Source organism: Hordeum vulgare, chromosome 3H (genome assembly GCF_904849725.1).
Source record: "Hordeum vulgare subsp. vulgare chromosome 3H, MorexV3_pseudomolecules_assembly, whole genome shotgun sequence".
NCBI classification, from domain to species: domain Eukaryota; kingdom Viridiplantae; phylum Streptophyta; class Magnoliopsida; order Poales; family Poaceae; genus Hordeum; species Hordeum vulgare.
The window spans coordinates 515,902,871-515,921,538 of NC_058520.1; the positions used below are offsets into that span (position 1 = coordinate 515,902,871).

The 18,668-nt window shown below is 46.1% G+C and overlaps 2 protein-coding genes across 2 annotated transcripts; one reads left to right on the forward strand and one right to left on the reverse strand.

The window, feature by feature from the left end:
• Positions 1–8,187: 8,187 nt before the first annotated feature.
• LOC123444609 (3-hydroxybutyryl-CoA dehydrogenase) lies at positions 8,188–10,519 on the forward strand. The gene is made up of 4 exons (XM_045121389.1): positions 8,188–8,509; positions 8,602–8,823; positions 9,229–9,341; positions 9,778–10,519. The coding sequence occupies exons 1-4, from the start codon at positions 8,300–8,302 to the stop codon at positions 10,145–10,147; spliced, it is 915 nt and encodes a 304-aa protein (XP_044977324.1). The 5' UTR covers positions 8,188–8,299; the 3' UTR covers positions 10,148–10,519.
• LOC123444610 (phosphatidylglycerophosphate phosphatase 1, chloroplastic/mitochondrial) lies at positions 10,445–15,005 on the reverse strand. Its single transcript, XM_045121390.1, has 5 exons — positions 14,448–15,005; positions 14,278–14,358; positions 13,784–13,857; positions 13,594–13,701; positions 10,445–11,049 (listed from the first exon to the last, which is right to left on the reverse strand). Exons 1-5 carry the CDS (start codon positions 14,878–14,880, stop codon positions 10,915–10,917), a joined length of 831 nt encoding a protein of 276 aa, XP_044977325.1. The 5' UTR covers positions 14,881–15,005; the 3' UTR covers positions 10,445–10,914.
• Positions 15,006–18,668: the final 3,663 nt, after the last annotated feature.

The following is an 18,668-nucleotide window of genomic DNA, read 5'->3' on the forward strand; positions in this document are numbered from 1 at the left end:
AAGTCCCGGCTCCAAGCCATACAAGACTGCACATTGAACTATTGAGTAGTCCTCCTTACGTGCTAACCAAGCGTTCTTAACATCCTGATCAGCCGTAGCGGGTGGTTCATCTCCTAGCGCAGCATTAAGGACATAATCCTTCTTTCCAGCTTGTAAGATTAGCTTAAGATTACGAGCCCAGTCTACAAAGTTGCTTCCATCATCTTTCAACTTAGCTTTCTCTAGGAACGTATTAAAATTCAGGATGACACTTGCGTGAGCCATGATCTACAACACAAATATATTCAAAGTGGACTTAGACTATGTTCAAGATAATTAGAGTTCAACTTAATCAAATTATACGCTAAACTCCCACTCAAAAAGTACATCTCTCTAGTCATTTGAGTGGTTCATGATCCACTTACACTATCCCAAGTCCGATCATCACGTGAGTCGAGAGTAGTTTCAGTGGTAAGCATCCCTATGCTAATCATATCAACTATATGATTCATGATCGACCTTTCGGTCTCATGTGTTCCGAGGACATGTCTGCACATGCTAGGCTCGTCAAGCTTAACCCGAGTGTTCCGCGTGCGCAACTGTTTTGCACCCGTTGTATGTGAACGTTGAGTCTATCACACCCGATCATCACGTGGTGTCTCGAAACGACGAACTGTAGCAACGGTGCACAGTCGGGGAGAACACAATTTCGTCTTGAAATTTTAGTGAGAGATCACCTCATAATGCTACCGTCGTTCTAAGCAAAATAAGGTGCAAAAAGGATTAACATCACATGCAATTCATAAGTGACATGATATGGCCATCATCACGTGCTTCTTGATCTCCATCACCAAAGCACCGGCACGATCTCCTTGTCACCGGCGCCACGCCATGATCATCCATCAACGTGTTGCCATCGTGGTTGTCGTGTTACTTATGCTATCACTACTAAAGCTACATCCTAGCAAAATAGTAAACGCATCTGCAAGCACATATGTTAGTATAAAGACAACCCTATGGCTCCTGCCAGTTGCCGTACCATCGACATGCAAGTCGATATTTCTATTACAACATGATCATCTCATACATCCAATATATCACATCACATCGTTGGCCATATCACATCACAATCATACCCTGCAAAAACAAGTTAGACGTCCTCTAATTTTGTTGTTGCATGTTTTACGTGGTGACCAAGGGTATCTAGTAGGATCGCATCTTACTTACGCAAACACCACAACGGAGATATATGAGTTGCTATTTAACCTCATCCAAGGACCTCCTCGGTCAAATCTGATTCAACTAAAGTTGGAGAAACCGTCACTTGCCAGTCATCTTTGAGCAAAGGGGGTTACTCGTAACGATGAAACCAGTCTCTCGTAAGCGTACGAGTAATGTCGGTCCAAGCCGCTTCAATCCAACAATACCGCGGAATCAAGAAAAGACTAAGGAGGGCAGCAAAACGCACATCACCGCCCACAAAACCTTTTGTGTTCTACTCGAGAAGACATCTACGCATGAACCTAGCTCATGATGCCACTGTTGGGGAACGTCGCATGGGAAACAAAAAATTTCCTACGCGCACGAAGACCTATCATGGTGATGTCCATCTACGAGAGGGGATGAGTGATCTACGTACCCTTGTAGATCGTACAGCAGAAGCGTTAGAGAACGCGGTTGATGTAGTGGAACGTCCTCACGTCCCTCGATCCGCCCCGCGAACAATCCCGCGATCAGTCCCACGATCTAGTACCGAACGGACGGCACCTCCGCGTTCAGCACACGTACAGCTCGACGATGATCTCGGCCTTCTTGATCCAGCAAGAGAGACGGAGAGGTAGAAGAGTTCTCCGGCAGCGTGACGGCGCTCCGGAGGTTGGTGATGATCTCGTCTCAGCAGGGCTCCGCCCGAGCTCCGCAGAAACGCGATCTAGAGGAAAAACTATGGAGGTATGTGGTCGGGCAGCCGTGAGAAAGTCGTCTCAAATCTGCCCTAAAAGCCCCATATATATAGGAGGAGGGAGGGGGACCTTGCCTTGGGGTCCAAGGGATCCCCAAGGGGTCGGCCGAGCCAGGGGGGAGGACTCTCCCCCCCCCAAACCGAGTCCTACTTGGTTTGGTGGGAGGGAGTCCTTCCCCCTTCCCACTTCTCCCTTTTTTTTTCTTTCCTTTGATTTTTTCTCTCTTGGCGCATAGGGGATTGGTGGGCTGTCCCACCAGCCCACTAAGGGCTGGTGTGACCCCCCCAAATGCCTATGGGCTTCCCCGGAGTGGGTTGCCCCCCTCCGGTGAACTCCCGGAACCCATTCGTCATTCCCGGTACATTCCCGGTAACTCCGAAAACCTTCCGGTAATCAAATGAGGTCATCCTATATATCAATCTTCGTTTCCGGACTATTCCGAAAACCCTCGTGACGTCCGTGATCTCATCTGGGACTCCGAACAACATTCGGTAACCAACCATATAACTCAAATACGCATAAAACAACGTCGAACCTTAAGTGTGCAGACCCTGCGGGTTCGAGAACTATGTAGACATGACCCGAGAGACTCCTCGGTCAATATCCAACAGCGGGACCTGGATGCCCATATTGGATCCTACATATTCTACAAAGATCTTATCGTTTGAACCTCAGTGCCAAGGATTCGTATAATCCCGTATGTCATTCCCTTTGTCCTTTGGTATGTTACTTGCCCGAGATTCGATCGTCAGTATCCGTATACCTATTTCAACCTCGTTTACCGGCAAGTCTCTTTACTCGTTCCGTAATACAAGATCCCGCAACTTACACTAAGTTACATTGCTTGCAAGGCTTGTGTGTGATGTTGTATTACCGAGTGGGCCCCGAGATACCTCTCCGTCACACGGAGTGACAAATCCCAGTCTTGATCCATACTAACTCAACTAACACCTTCGGAGATACCTGTAGAGCATCTTTATAGTCACCCAGTTACGTTGCGACGTTTGATACACACAAAGCATTCCTCCGGTGTCAGTGAGTTATATGATCTCATGGTCATAGGAATAAATACTTGACACGCAGAAAACAGTAGCAACAAAATGACACGATCAACATGCTACGTCTATTAGTTTGGGTCTAGTCCATCACGTGATTCTCCCAATGACGTGATCCAGTTATCAAGCAACAACACCTTGTTCATAATCAGAAGACACTGACTATCATCGATCAACTGGCTAGCCAACTAGAGGCATGCTAGGGACGGTGTTTTGTCTATGTATCCACACATGTAAATGAGTCTTCATTCAATACAATTATAGCATGGATAATAAACTATTATCTTGATACAGGAATTATAATAATAACTATACATTTATTATTGCCTCTAGGGCATAATTCCAACACAGGGCGCCTGGAGGCCTAGTGGCCCCCCTCTTGCCCTCCTTCGGTAGTCTGGAGTCTTCTGGAACGCTGATTTTTTATATATTTTTTGTGGAATTTTTGGGCACTGTAAATATGGGTATAAACCTGCAATTCACACACATCAGCACACAGAAACTGGCACTGGGTGCAGTGAGTTAGTAGGTTAGTCCAAATATGTTGAAAAAAGTATGAAAGTGTACAAAACACATAGCAATATCACCCAAAACTTGCATGGAGCAAGCAGAAATTATAGATACGTTTGGGACGTATCACATGGTGGTGGTCTGCAACGGCGTGACTGTGGCCACGGTGGTCGGTCGGGTTTGGTCACGACGATGAAGGGACATTCTCCGGCAATGGTTCGTATGCGGCTAGCTCAGGTGAGGCGTTTTCCTTCTCTGTTGATACAAGTACTTGGCTTGGCGGGTTGTGGCGGGTCCTTGTGCGGATCTGGTGGTTCTACTCGCAACTCACGAGGGCTGGCCAGAGGTGCAAGGGATCCTTACGGAGGGGTGGAGGGTTGCCCCTGTCCGCAACATTAATGTGCGGTACGTCGGGCATATGTAGCCTCCGGTTGTCGGAGCTCCCCTTGCGATGTTGTGCCGATGAGGTCTCCAATCTTGCCAAGGTGCCAGTTTGGGACGGAAAGGGGGGGTCTTCTTCTCCTTTTCAATCGGCTCCGTCAGTATGGTATGTTTACGACTAAGAAACAGTCTCGGATTCTAGGGAGGAGGCCCTGGAGGTGGGAGAAGGTGTCCTCGTGGGCGGAGCATGCGGCTCCACACATTTTGTGGTGACCATGTTCGTGTGGGGCTTGGTACCGGGGTGTGATGTTTGGCGGTGGTGGTGTGGTAGTCCAGACCACAACTCGATGGCGGTGAGTGTTGGCAAGGGTGAAAACTCGTTCTGACTTGTTAGGTTGGCGACAACAACATGTGGGCGTCATCCCCTTCTTAAAGGCGTTGTCACAGGTACTCATTGTTGTCGTTTTGCTTCGAGATTCAAAAGAAGGTGGAGCTACACACGATAGGGAATATGAGTTCTTGCGCAAGAAGTCTCAAGGACAGGATGGGAAGTTAGTCCACTTGATGGCTCTCTTTGGAGCTAAAGCTTCTAACTGATGGTTTTGTTCACTTGTCGCGTAGAAGCTGAACCTTTGGAACTATGTCTTGTTAGCATTTTGGGAGCACATGTGAACTGTGTTTACTTACTATGCACATGTGAACTTGTCAGAGTTATTTTGGAAGTTGAACCTGTGAAGTATGTTTACTTGCTACGTACCTGTGAACTTGTTGTGTCAGATGTGTGTACTAAGCAAAGTTATCAGAATCGTGACTCAAGTCTTAGAATCTTACGACTTTACGATCCGAACTAGCCCCTCCGATTCTATGATTTTGCTCATAGAATCTAAGTTTCTACAATCCTAATAGTTATGATTCTACGATTCACGATCCTACCAACGGAGCTCCGATCCGATTCAGAATCGCGATTCTCACAACCTTGGTACTAAGTTATTCTGTGAACTTAGTTTACAGAATTTGAACATGTGAACTATTTTATGTGTTTGTAAAGTTGTGAACATGTGAATTATAAGGTTCTGCGAGATGTGTTTGTTTGTGCCTGTGAATTATAAGGTTATATGTTTATCCTGCAAGATGCTATTGCACCCAATAATTGGGCTCAAAAGTCCTAGGCCCAAATAAGAATTGGACTAAGAAAGCATGGGGTCTAAAAGAAGAGTTGAATGTAAAAAATGCCGAGGCCCAAACAAGAATTAGACTAAAAAGGGCAAGGCCCAAACAAGAATTAGACTAAAAAGGGTGGGACCCAAAAAAAGAGTTGGCTGTAAAAAGAAAATATGGTATTTAAAAGTCTGCATCCCAGAATATAAAAGGTCAAATTATTGGGCCAGGCCCATGTAGCTAAGCAAAATAAAAATAAAAATAAAATATTAAATGGGTTGAATTATTGGGCTCGGCCCATATAGATGGCTACACTAGACTGGGTTGATTCTATTCTACGACCAATTCATTTGATCACAAATTTGCCATGTGAGCTTGCCACGTTGGATCTGACATGGTTTGGGCAGGCTACGAGTGACCAAAACAATTGGTCGTAAGATCTACGACATTTGATATTTGTTGTTACGTTCTATGACCATTGCATAAAAAAAGTCATCAAATTTCATTAAAGACGATCAGCTTTTGACCAACTATTTTGGTCACAAATTGAAAACAATGACCATTAGTTGACCAATATTGATGGTCGCAAATTGCCATATTTCTTATAGTGGTAAAGCACGATCGTGCCGAAGGAGAAAAGCTGGTCGGGGATGAAGGTATTCCCACAACGACCGTCATCATTGATCCTAAGTCGAGCCATCAAGCCTTTGTGACCACACAGCGGGACCTACATGGGCCATCAATGTCGGTGCTAAAACCGGCAGATCTCGGCTAAAAGTATATGATGATTTACCTCGAGATCATATGAATGAATTGACTCTCCCTCTACGGTCTAGATCCCTCGGCTTATATAGGCACCGGGGGTATCTAGGGTTACAAGTATGTAAGCTACATCTAGGGATAACATGCCGATCATTCAAATGTGCCTTGGATTATGCACCAAGTCTTTGGAAGATTCATCTTGAGCAGGTCGGGGTCCATGGGAACATGGCCTATTCTTCAACCATCGGTGGGTCCTCGGCGTGGCCCATGAAGAGAAGGCCGAAGTGATGAGCATTCCCTAATACATAACACCGTCAGTCGGCTCCCGGCCACTCGATGTCGCTCCCGATGCTCCTCGTAGTGCGCCATCGCCTAGAGAAGACCCCCTTGCGTCGCCCTTGGCGCCACTCCCCCGCGCGAGAGAGGCACGCCGACCACCCCCATCGCCTGTGATGCTCGGACACCGCTAACACCTTCGACGGCAGCGATCAGGTGATAATGGAGGGGGATTCACGATGACGGCTAGGATTTTGGCCCTCTGGAGCCACCCAGGAGAGGGGGAAAATCGCTCTTGCCCAATAGCACATGCCCTTATTAGTATGTATAGAAAGATAGATAAATGGGTTCCATGAAAAAAAGTAGGTGCTCTATGGGTTAAAGTTGCTCTAAGGACATGTACAATGATATATATATATATATATATACATATATATATATATATATATATATATACTCCATGATAAAAAATAGCTCCAGACATCTACAATCATTTATTTTTCCTCCAATACAAGCTACCAGTTGTGGGCCTTATTAAGGAAAGGAAAATAAAGACTATGGTATACATGCATCTTTACATTTCACTCCAACTTTTTAGCTTTTTACATTAGACCATACTTTTCCTTCCCACGCACTCACCTCCTGCTGAGGATCCCACTACGCCATCCGAACCTATATCCGATCCTACATGGCATAGGAGGCATCACCCTAAGGCTATAAATTGGCCATGTCCTAAGGCTAACTCCAATGTGTGACCCCATATGGTCTGATGTGTTCGTTTGGCCCAAACGGACATAGATACGAACCAATGTGCGACCACATCCCCAAATTTTATTTGTTTGGCGTCCGACCTGTCCCATTTCCGACGCAGATTTGTGTCCAGTTTACGTCCAAACGGACGCCCACACGCCCGCTATGGTCCGCCTTCAGCCCGCAGGACAGCCGTCCACCTACCACCCGCCGCCCGCATTTACTACGCACGTGCGAGTGGCCTCGCTTGGCAGCCACCCGGTCGAGCGGTCGACGTCCTTTTTAATGTGGAAGTCGTGGACCGGCGAGTCCACACGTCCACTCCCGACGACGTGTGCTTCCTAGAAATCCGGCACACTCATCAAACCCAAGCTCCGGCCACCTTCTGTCCTTCACCTTGCCACCGACGATCATGGGCTAGCATTGGACCCCCGACTGTCATTTTTTTATGTTTGTTCAATTTTAAGTTAAGTTAAATGTACGACCGAGACTTGTTTAAAGTTGTTTAAATGGTTCAAATATTATCATACTGTTTAATTAAGTTTATTCGTATGATTTTAAATGTGTAGCCAATGTTTTTATGGTAAACCGGGCAAAATGGCGATGCGACCGTTCGATTGGATGCCAAGCGATCGGACAAAGGAGGTGTTTGTTTCGACCAATTCGCACCGGCACCTGTTTACATCGTTAACAATTACCGTTCCACGCGTTTGGAATGGATGCACAGTAGTCATCTTCCTCTATAAACGGTTCCAGCCAAGTCTCGGTCGCTACCACCCACCTCCCCCCGGTAACGAAGCGTTACCTTCCCCCACGAGATCGCCTCCTCATCCCCCACGAACCCATCCGCCGTCCAGCGTCGCCCCTGCCCCTCCTACTTCATCCAGCGTCTCCGCCTTGCCGATCCCCTCCGGCTCCTAACGAATCCCTTCTCCTGGTGCAGCACCAACACCTCCTTACCATGCCAGCCGACGAGGACGGACAATTGAAGCCGCGACCGACGCCGACGAGGATGGACAGTTGAAGTCGCCGCCGCCGCCGCCGAGGATGGACCGTCGAAGCCGCCACCGAGGAGAAGCAATGTCCATCTCCGCCGAGGAGGAGCATCACGACCACCAAATTCATCCTCCATCAAGCTCATCGTGCAGATATGTTTCCTTTAAGGTCAGAACCAAACAGAATGAGGTTTGTCCATTCCAGTATTGTTACAATGTGTAATCAGTTTCCATTTATTACCACTCATCGAAACAAATACCTTCAAAAGTTTTCCAATTCAAATGAACAAAGTTTTCCGATCCAAATAAACAAAATTCAAATAAATCGGACGTATGTTTGGGTAAGACGGACAGTATCGGCCCCACCACCACCACGCCAGAGAATACGCCCAGTGGCTGAAGCGTAGCAGGTGCAGTGAACACGGCACAGTAGGCAGAGAGATAACCCCAACAAACTCCGAAGGAACCAAGCATGGGGACGCAAGCGCCGCCGGCGGCTAGGGAGATCGCGGCGGTGGGTGTGATCGGCGCGGGGCAGATGGGCTCGGGCATCGCCCAGCTCGCCGCCGCCGCCGGCTGCGGCGTCTTCCTCCTCGACTCCGACCCGGCCGCCCTCTCCCGCGCCGTCGCCTCCATCTCCTCCTCCCTCAGCCGCCTCGTCTCCAAGGGCCAGCTCTCCCAGGTTAGGACCCCGATCCCCTCCCCTCCCCCACCTCGCAAATTAGGGCTGAGGTGACGCTGTTCGTTGACATTTCTGGTCTCGCCTGGACACAGGCTGCGTGCGATGATTCCGTCAAGCGGATAAAGTGCGTCTCCCATGTGGAGGAGCTGCGGGGCGTGGATCTTGTGATCGAGGCCATCGTGGAGTCCGAAGATATCAAGAAGAAGCTGTTCGTGGAGCTGGACAGGATCACCAAACCTTCTGCCATTCTTGCGTCCAACACCAGCTCCATTTCGATAACCCGGCTCGCCTCAGCTACCAGCCGCCCCTCTCAGGTGACCACCAATCAATCAGGCCTATCTCAGCAGTCGCTTTTATCTACACCACTTGCTTGCTTGTCCAGAATTTTACATCGGATAGTGATGCAGACCTTATCGATTGCAAGTGGGGCGGCAGTTTGTGAATTATAGTGACCCCATTTGTTATGCCGGCGACTAAATTGCCTCTGTTATGCATGCTAAAATTTATGCACGGTTAAATTAGATTGCACACTCTATAACTTCAGAAGACGTCTCTAAATGAAAAATACTTCCATGTTGTGTAATTTCGTTGTAGAATATACTCAAGAGTCAAGGCACTCCAGTATTTTTTAAATTTTATCATCAATCATCTTGTTTTTCATGTCTTCTTTTTTTTGGAGCTTCTTTCCATGATAATAAGATGTTAAAGGAGATTTCCAGGTGATAGGCATGCACTTTTTCAACCCTCCTCCTATAATGAAGTTGGTTGAAATAATACGAGGAGCTGATACATCAGAAGAGGTTTTCTCTCAAGTTAAATCTTTTTCTGAAAGGTAAGTGGAAGCATCCTATTGCACTTCCTAAGCTCACTAAGCATTATTTTAGGAACTCTGAAGTGGAATGTAACTGGTTGTTTTTTAGATATAAGTGCTAACCAAAACTAGCATTCTGTAAACACAAACATACCACTTCCTATTGTTAACGGATTCGTTAAGAACACAACAAACTTGCTTTACTCTGGAGTTGAGGTGCATTTTAGGTTCCAACTCAGTCTTTACCTGGTAACCTAGCATTTTCATTGGACTCTACCTTTGAAAGATCCCATTTGGAGAATCACCATGCTACCTACTTAACCACTTAAAAATTGTGCCACATACATGGATGTATTCGCGCAGATCTCAGACTAAACTATAATTGGTTCAGCCAAACTGGCTTAAGACTGATTTGCCCTTTAACCTTGAAATTGTCTAATGATTTTGGTCTCTGCAGAATTGGGAAGACCGTTATATGTTCACAAGATTACCCCGGCTTCATTGTGAACCGCATCCTAATGCCGATGATTAATGAAGCATTTTGGACACTTTACACGGGGGTGGCAACCAAAGATGACATCGATACAGGGATGAAGCTCGGCACGAATCATCCAATGGGCCCTCTGCAGCTTGCTGACTTCATAGGCTTAGATGTTTGCCTTTCAGTACTCAGGGTGCTCCACAACGGACTAGGAGATAACAAATACAGCCCTTGCCCTCTTCTTGTCCAATATGTCGATGCCGGACGACTTGGAAAGAAGCGCGGACTAGGTGTATACTCTTATGGGAGAAGCTCTTCATCGGTTAAACCCAAGTCATCTCTGTAAACATTTCTGTGCGGCTGTTGAGCAAAGAAATGAAGTTGTGTATGTACTTTGTATATCAGTGGAAGAAAACAAGAAGACCAAAAGTAGTACTCCTTCCGTCCGGAAATACTTGTCTTAGAAATGAATAAAATGGTTGTATCTATAACTAAAATAAGTCTAGATACATTCATTTCTAGGACAAGTATTTCGGGACGGAGGGAGTAGTACATGTAGTCACTCAGCATCGCAATAACAGGCTTATGCGGGCTTGGATCTGTAGCAGAGCTTGTCAAATAAGCTTATGTAAAACCATGGGTGTTTAGGGGTTCAAGGTGCCATGTGAAACTTTTACATGTAAAAATCATGAAATTTACATACTTAGATACCTGGAAATTTCATGCCCTGCGCTGTTCGAGACTCTAAGCTGACTGTGACATAGTATGCAGTTTCAAGCATTACAGCCTTACAATGATCGTATCAGCCGGCAGCTCCAGAACTGACTCCTACGCTGTTGGAGCGTGCATAGCAGCAGCCGTGCTGTTCAAGCACAGCAGATCAGCAAAATAAATGCACTTCTGTTGGTCGTCACCAGCAATAGGCATCACGGCCTTGACCCAAACACAAGCCACTGAACACAAACGATATTGAGTTTTTTTTCAAACACACACATCATATTCCCTTCTATATTCAGCTTAATAAGATACGGAAATTTTCTACACTGACTGAGGTTCAGATAAAAGAATCCAATGAATTCTTCAGACGAGTATCAGTTGGAGTAACAGCATATATCACTGTGCTGAGACTGGGTCTTCACACGGATCAAACTTCACAATTGTTCTCGCATCAGGTAGCAAAGGGTGCTTTATTGGTCTGTGTCCTTTCTTGTACCAATAATTGACAATGTATGCTTCCAATTTTCTAACCTGAGGAAGCAACACAAAGTCAGAACCAACTTGAGACTATGCAAAATATCTACGAAAAGCAAGCACAAACAAGCCATATGGTTGAAGCTGTTGAGAGAGAAAGAAACCAATCCATTTTCTGCATTGTGAGACAAGAAAGATATAGAAGACTACATAGGCTGGGCATTACTCTAGACATATGGGCCTATACAAGATAGGCATCATTTCTATACTACTCCCTCCATTCACTATTATAAGATGTGTTCAAAAAATTCGCTATTATAACATGTTTTGGATATTTCAATATGGACTACATGCGGACTGAAATGAGTGCACAAACACACTAAAATGCGTCTATATACATCCGATTCAGAAAAAAGATAGAACGTCTTAGAATAATGAACGGAGGGAGTACTATAGTGTGCCAATTTTAAAATTTTGAATACAAGCATCAGAATTCATGCATTCTCAACCACTCATTGGGCTCCATCCAACTGCCTCGCTTTGATTCGTGGCTACAGCAGCGTTCACAGTTATCTAGGTCATTCCAGAAACATCCATGACTTAGTACCGAGTCACCGACCTCATCACTGCTCACAGTTCGCCCACTCGTCACACTGACACTTACGGGGCTCCCCTCTCACTACATAAACTCCCCTTCTCAATGGACCTCAAGGACCCACTATGCCTGTCACAGCTGGCCATTAGTGATCTCCCAATCGCGTCACTAGGCCCCTAGCTGGTTGGATCTGCCGAAGCCGCACAAATCCGTTCACAAAGCAGATGTCAGCAGGGCTACATGGCCTGGTGTTGGAATGTCATGCTGCTGCTGGCGCCATAGATGATGGAAGAGAAATGTGAAGAACATGAGAGCTTTGACAGGTAAGAAAAGCAGAGCTGGGTGACAAGAACTAGCCGGAGAAACAAGTGGGGTGTTGTCATACTGCTAAGTCTAACGGACGGTCAAAAATACAAATAAATAAAAAGGAAACAAATTTAACCAGTGTATCCACATACACATGCATGACATCAATGACTCGGCGGGCATTTCTGGGCGTCCTAAATGAAATGTTAACAGTAAAACATAGCGATAGATACATCAATTTGGTGCACATGACATGTTCCTTGTATGTGATAATTACTGAGTTTTAACACGCGAGGAATGTGAAGCTAACTAAATACACTTAACAGAAGCATGACCATCCAGATCAAGTTAGCATATCACTTTCAGTAGAAAGGTATCAAACAATGGTTGAACTAGCAATTCCAACAATAAACCACATTGGTCGAACATCCAATGTTGGGTTTCCTTGTAACTTGGCTTACGGCCTTACGCGAACACAAAATATACTTCCTCCTAACCAAAATGGAATTTTTTTAGGTCGAGACTGACTGTCTGGTCAGGTGGCTAGCTCAAGCAGGTTGCTGTGCTCGCTAGCCGCCACCCGCATTCATGGCAATACCTCCGTAGGGTGGCTGCTCATGTTTCCTCTTCTTTAAAATATATGCCACTAGGGGTGCCAGGTGGGGTCTCGCTTACCAGCGTAGGAGGAAGCACAACGCTGATGCAGCAGGAGATTGTGCTATCTGACTGTTAGGAAAGAGGATTTGATATCGAAAGTGTTATTTTCATAGAAGGGGGCTTTCCCCACTATCTCCAAATCTGTTGGAGTTTGTATTCATATCCTTTCTTAGCCATGAAGTTCTAACTGGGCTATATATAGTCCCTACTGGTCGGTCAATAAAGAGAAGCAAAAATAATCCCAATTTCTCATCTGCTGCTACCCATGCCTGGAGCCTCCGCTATCCCCTCTAGACAGCCATAGGTAAACGAGGTGGCCTCTTCCCTCTACGAGCCACGATCACAACCTCGCTCCAATCCTAAACCCTTCCCCTCACCTTTACGCCCCACAACATGTGACAAGGGGCTAGTCCCTGATTGGTCAAGTTTTTTAAAAATCTTTTAGGGCATGACACAGACATCAAAGTGTTTCTTAGACCATCAGTTCTGTGTAAAAATGTGACCTCACAAATAAATAATTATTACGAATCATTTCATGATAAATCTTGTAATATCAGTTTGATAGTTTGGATGTTAGTATTGCTTCTTTATAGAAGATGTTCAAACGCTCAAACTGTAAGCAGTAAGGTCTCGAAATTTGACTGGTTACATTCAAACAGAAATTTCATTTTGGATCAGAGGTATTATCTCTTAAGATTATCACATCACATCCCTTGATTGCAAACAAACTTTGATGAGTAATATAGCTAAATGTGAGTAGCATAGTTGTGGGAAAAAAACTCGGAAGATTATTCAATTTAGTAACTGACTGGCAATGGGTATCACAACAATCGAAAGGTTTTTCAATGGTTTAATCAGTAGTTCAGACGTTCAGTACATAAGAATAAATCGTCCACAAGAAAACAACAGACTAGCAAGTAACAGATAAACGCTCATGCTTGGCCTATGATGTTATCTTTGTAACTGAACTGTTTATTTCCTTTATTTTCGAGGTTGCTAATGTTGTTAAATTTCATATGAGAAACATAGAGCATTGGTCTTACCTTTCTGACAATGTAAGATTCACCAACAAAACTCAATGGTTCTGTAAATACAGTAAGAAAACCATTCCTATTTCCATAGATAACATCAGTAAAGTATCTATCACCAACCTGGAAAAGGTGGGGAAAATATTAAAAAAACAATACATAATAATAAGTAAGAACAATCTGAACTGATAATAGCCATTCCTACCAGCACAAGATCTGAAGCTGAGCAGTCAAAATAACTCTCTATTTCCTTAGCTGCTCCAGCAGGCTTCTTTGCATCTGCAAACAATAGAGGAAACGTATAATCGTTTTATCCCTATTATTTTTTATGTGTACCAATAACGACAGAAAGCTTCTGCCTCGCATAGTCAAATTACATTTCAGAAAGAAAGATGACATAGAAACAGATTCAATAAGCATCTAAGTGCAACTTTGCAGTACAGAATTTTAGTGCTTTGGTATCATGATATGTAACTCAGATTTCTGAACTAAGTTACCATTGTAAATATATGTGGTGACAGGTTAATTATCTTATTTTCATAAACATGGCATTAGACTCTGATAGTTTGCAAACTCCCATTTCCCTAAGAAGAACGATTTACATGCCTATGCTCACCAACGAGAGGACCAGGCGCATACACCATTCATATATTTTTGGAGGAGAATAATTCTAGAGCTATGAGGTGTCTGGGCACTTACCATGCCTAATCACATGAACCCCGTCGATAGTCGCCTCAATCGTACTGGCATCCGACCCATCTGGATCATACTGCTTCAACCCTGCACCCAGCTAAACACATCAATTCCATCACCAGGCAAAAATTCCGCCAAATTCAACGTTTTCTAAGAGCAGCGCAACCAGGCCAGACCTGCGGAGTTGCTGTAGACAGCGATGGCGCCGGGGAAGGCCGCGCGGCACTGGTCAAACGAGGTCGCCAGCAGCGGCCAGAGCTCGGGGGCGTAGGGCGCGGTGAGGGTGTTGTCCTTGTCGAAAACCACGCCACGGAACCCGGCGCGGCGGAGCTCCGCCCAGTCCAGCCACCGGATGTCCTGCACCGACACGTGCGGCAGCGCTAGGCGCGGCTCGGACGCCGCGACGGCCACCACCGCGGCCACGCCTCCCGGGTTGAAGCGCTGACCCAGCGCGCGCGGCCAGGACGCGGCCACGCCCATGGGTGTGGCTCTGTCGGTCGTGGAGGCCGCGGGAGTGGGTTCGGTGTTGGGGTTCGCGGCTTTGTGGAGAGGAAGGAGGGAGGCGCGGGAAGCTGGAGGGAGCAGTGGCGCCGGCGGCGGCCTTAGCATCAGAGCGGCGACGAGATGGTTGCCGTCGCCGGGTTTGCCCGAGTGGGGGAGAAGATCGGATGGATGCTCTTGCAGTTGCAGATGGACATGCGCCAATCTGGGCCCATAGGCTGAGCTACAGTGGAAAGACGAAAGCGCATTTTTTTCGTCCTCATCTTATTGTGAAGTACTGTATGAGTTTTGTCCCTAAAAGCAAATTTTTCGAAACCCTAAAAACATGTTATTAACCTCTGTCTTTCAACTCCTAAAACGGAGTAGACTTTTTTCTTAGAGCATCTCTCGGTATAATCACTCGGTGTGTAATTGGCTTTGTTCACTTGGCTCTCGTAAAGGAACAATCGATATTACTATTACTCAAGAGAAGTATCTCCGACATGTATATGATGAATGGTTAAGCTACCGTCTGACGAAACTTTCTAGAACCATATAACGCAGCGACCAGTAAAATGACCGTCAAAATATGGGTCGGTACGGAAAATGATGTCCGGCAAGACACCGCAAACGCGTCCGCCTCGTAAAAGTTTTTGCTGGGCGCGGCAAAAGTTCGCCCTCAGCCTTTAGATTCGGGGCGACTCGAGCCCGCCTCCTATCCGCAACGAGATTTGGCGCGAAGCAAATTTCCGCGCGGCCGTTTCCCGCTCCCCCTCCTTAGCAGCCATTGCCCCGCCATCACGCGCTCCGGTCCATCTTCCTCGCCATTCTTCGTCGTTATAGAAGCCTCCCAGCCGTCCCACGTCAACGTGAGGTCGCACACGTGCAATCCCCTCCGGTGGATCTCATCGCGGGCCATATCGCACCCACCGTCGCCCAAGGCACCAACGCGCCTGCCCGTAAGAGGCAGGGCAACATTGTAGGGCAGCAATCCGGCTGGCCCCGTCGGAAAGGCACGCGCCCGGGCGCCGTTGCCGCTGCGCGATCTGCCCGGCCGTCGGCGGAGAAGATGAGCAAGGTTTCGGGCGTGAAGCGGAAGAAGGTTCCTAAGAAAAGGCCGGCACATTCGTCCGCTCCCTCCGCCCCGGCGAGATGTTCCCCAATGATGCCTTTCAACGGCGCTGCTTCCACCGCAGGCGAGGTGTTTGATGAAATGGCTGGAAGTTATGCATCTTCGATCCCTTGTTCTTGCTTCACTTTTCGCCATTGTGGTAGCTCGTGACTTGATGTCACTCAATGTAGCGGTGGTTCGAACAATGTCGATGCCGAGTTCGTGAACTTGTTGGACACCAACGTCGTCGACATCGATCAAGCCCCGATCGCTGGTTTCGATTACAATGAAATGGAGGGTGGCATGGATGATCATGGTGGTGAAGATGAAGTGGAGGAGGTGGATGAGGGGGCATATCAGCAAGCGAAGCAAAAAAAACCGTGAAATCGAAGAACTACACGATCTTGTAAGATCAAATCTTGATCAAGGCTTGGAGTGCGGTGTTTATGAACCGCAATGACATGGATGACATCAGCAAATAATGGCATGATATGACACGGAGAGACATCTTGAAGAGGAGGATGCTTGCGTGTTACAGTGTCGGTGATGTTTTCTCATCGGGAATTGGAACCAATGTCGCCGATGATTTCGGTGTCGTAGTTGGAACAAGTGTCGGCGATGGATTCGGGGGCGGCGATGACCTCGATGGAGGTGATACGGACGAATAGCGACCAAGATGATGACGTACGTGGTCCTCGTTTTTGCATGAAGTCCTTTTACGTTTGTCTTACAAAACTATGCTTTTATTTGCGCGTGAACTATGTTTTATTGTTTGAATTTGGACTCATTTGTTGGAATCGCTCTCCAATTCGCTTGTTGGGGTTTTTTGGATTGCGGGTCGACGCGGCGGCGCCCGAGCAGACCCCGCATAGCCGACCCGTAAAAAGAGCATCTTCTGCGAATATCTTTTTTACGGGTTCATTTTGCGTGGTCTCACTCTGCCATCGCCCGCGCCGGTTCGCAAAACCGTTTTCCCACAAACTGTAAACATGTTTTACGGTTCGGCATTATAAAGGGTTTGCTATAGATGCTATTACAGCGGTATTCCTCAGTCAAACCTGGTTTTGACTCTTTTTTTAACCTCATCCCTCACTGCTTAATACTCCCTCTATCAACTAATATAAGAGCGTTTAGATCACTAGAGTAAATGATCTAAATGCTCTTATATTAATTTACGGAGGAAATATCTACAAGTGTGAAAAACGTTTTTATATTATGTGATGGAGAGAGTAGTAGATTTACTCTTTCACTATTCCTCTCGTGAGCTATAGTTGTTTGCCTAGTCGGTGTCATGAGCAAATCATCCCGCCCCTCTCTCTAGCCAATGTCCTCCCCTTCATTTGTGAGAGCCACCATCATTATTATGGTGAAGGATGTAGCTAGCAGCAAGAGGCATTGCACATGATCAATGTAGGATCCCAAGTATGTCTAGAGAGGGGTAATTAGTCTACTTGACCAAATAAAAACTTTGTATTTTCTCACTTTTAGTTGTAGGAAAGTTTTAGTAGTTATTGTAAGTCAAGCACAACCTACACATACAAGTCTAAGAGTATAGCAGCGAAAGTAATGGCATGCACATGTAAATAGAGGGTAGGGATAGGAAGATCAAAAGTAAAGGTTGACACAACGATTTTTGGCGTGGTTCCGATAGGTGGTGCTATCGCGCGTCCACGTTGCTGGAGACTTCAACCCACGGAGGGTAACGCCACACGAGTCCACGAAGGGCTCAACCCACGGAGGGTCCACGGAGACGCAACCTTGTCTATTCCATCGTGGCTTACGTTCATGAAGGACTAGCCTCACTCGGGGTAGATCTTCATGAAGTAAGCAATCTCCTTGCCCTTATGAGCTTCTTGGTTCAAATCCACAACACGAAGTAGGAGGCTCCCGAGAGACACCTAAGCAATCTAGGAGGCACCATCCTTCAAAAGATAATAGATGTGGTAGAACGATGAACTCCTTGCTCTTGTGCTTCAAAAGATAGTCTCCTCAACACTCAATCACTCTCTCATGGATTTGGCATGGGTAGAAGAGATTGATTTTGTGGAAAGAAACTTTGGGAGGCTAGAGATGAAGTTTCAAATGGATGGATTGAAGTATCTTGATTTCAACACATGAGCAGGTGGCTCTCTTCCAGAAAAATGAATATGGCAAGTGTATGTGTGTTCTGAGTGCTTCCTGTGTGAATGAGAGGTGGTGGATGGGTATATATAGGCATCTTCTAAAATCCAACCATTACAACATTATTTCCCAATTCGGTGAAACCGAAGTGAATCTCAGTGGCACCGATTTGCATGATATGTGGCAACTTTCGAATTCTAGGTAAGATCGATATAGGAATATTGGTGGTACCGATATGGTGACCTAGGGCAGTTTCCAAATCTCGGTGAGACCGATTCCAAGACTCGGAATTTTCAATTCTTGAAAACGACATACCAGAAACTTAGTCACTGGTTTTCGGTGGCGCCGAATGGAATGTTGGTGGTACCGAGATTCTAGGGTTTGGCAAAGGTTCTCTCTGGTGGAAAATCGGTAGGGCCGAATGGAAAATCTTGGTGATACCGATTTTGATGTTTAGGCTTTGGACGGAGAACTTTTGTGGGAGAATGGCTGCGTATTTTTGATGCTATCTCTAAGCACTTGAACAATCAATTCATCGTAGATACCTTACCCCCTTTTAATAGTATTAGCTTTCCTATGGACTCAAATGTGATTTCTCGCAAATATAATTTTAGAGACTTATAGCTTGAAGCTTGGCCAATCCTATTCCTTTCCTCGCATCAAGGCGTTCTCCTTACAAACCTTA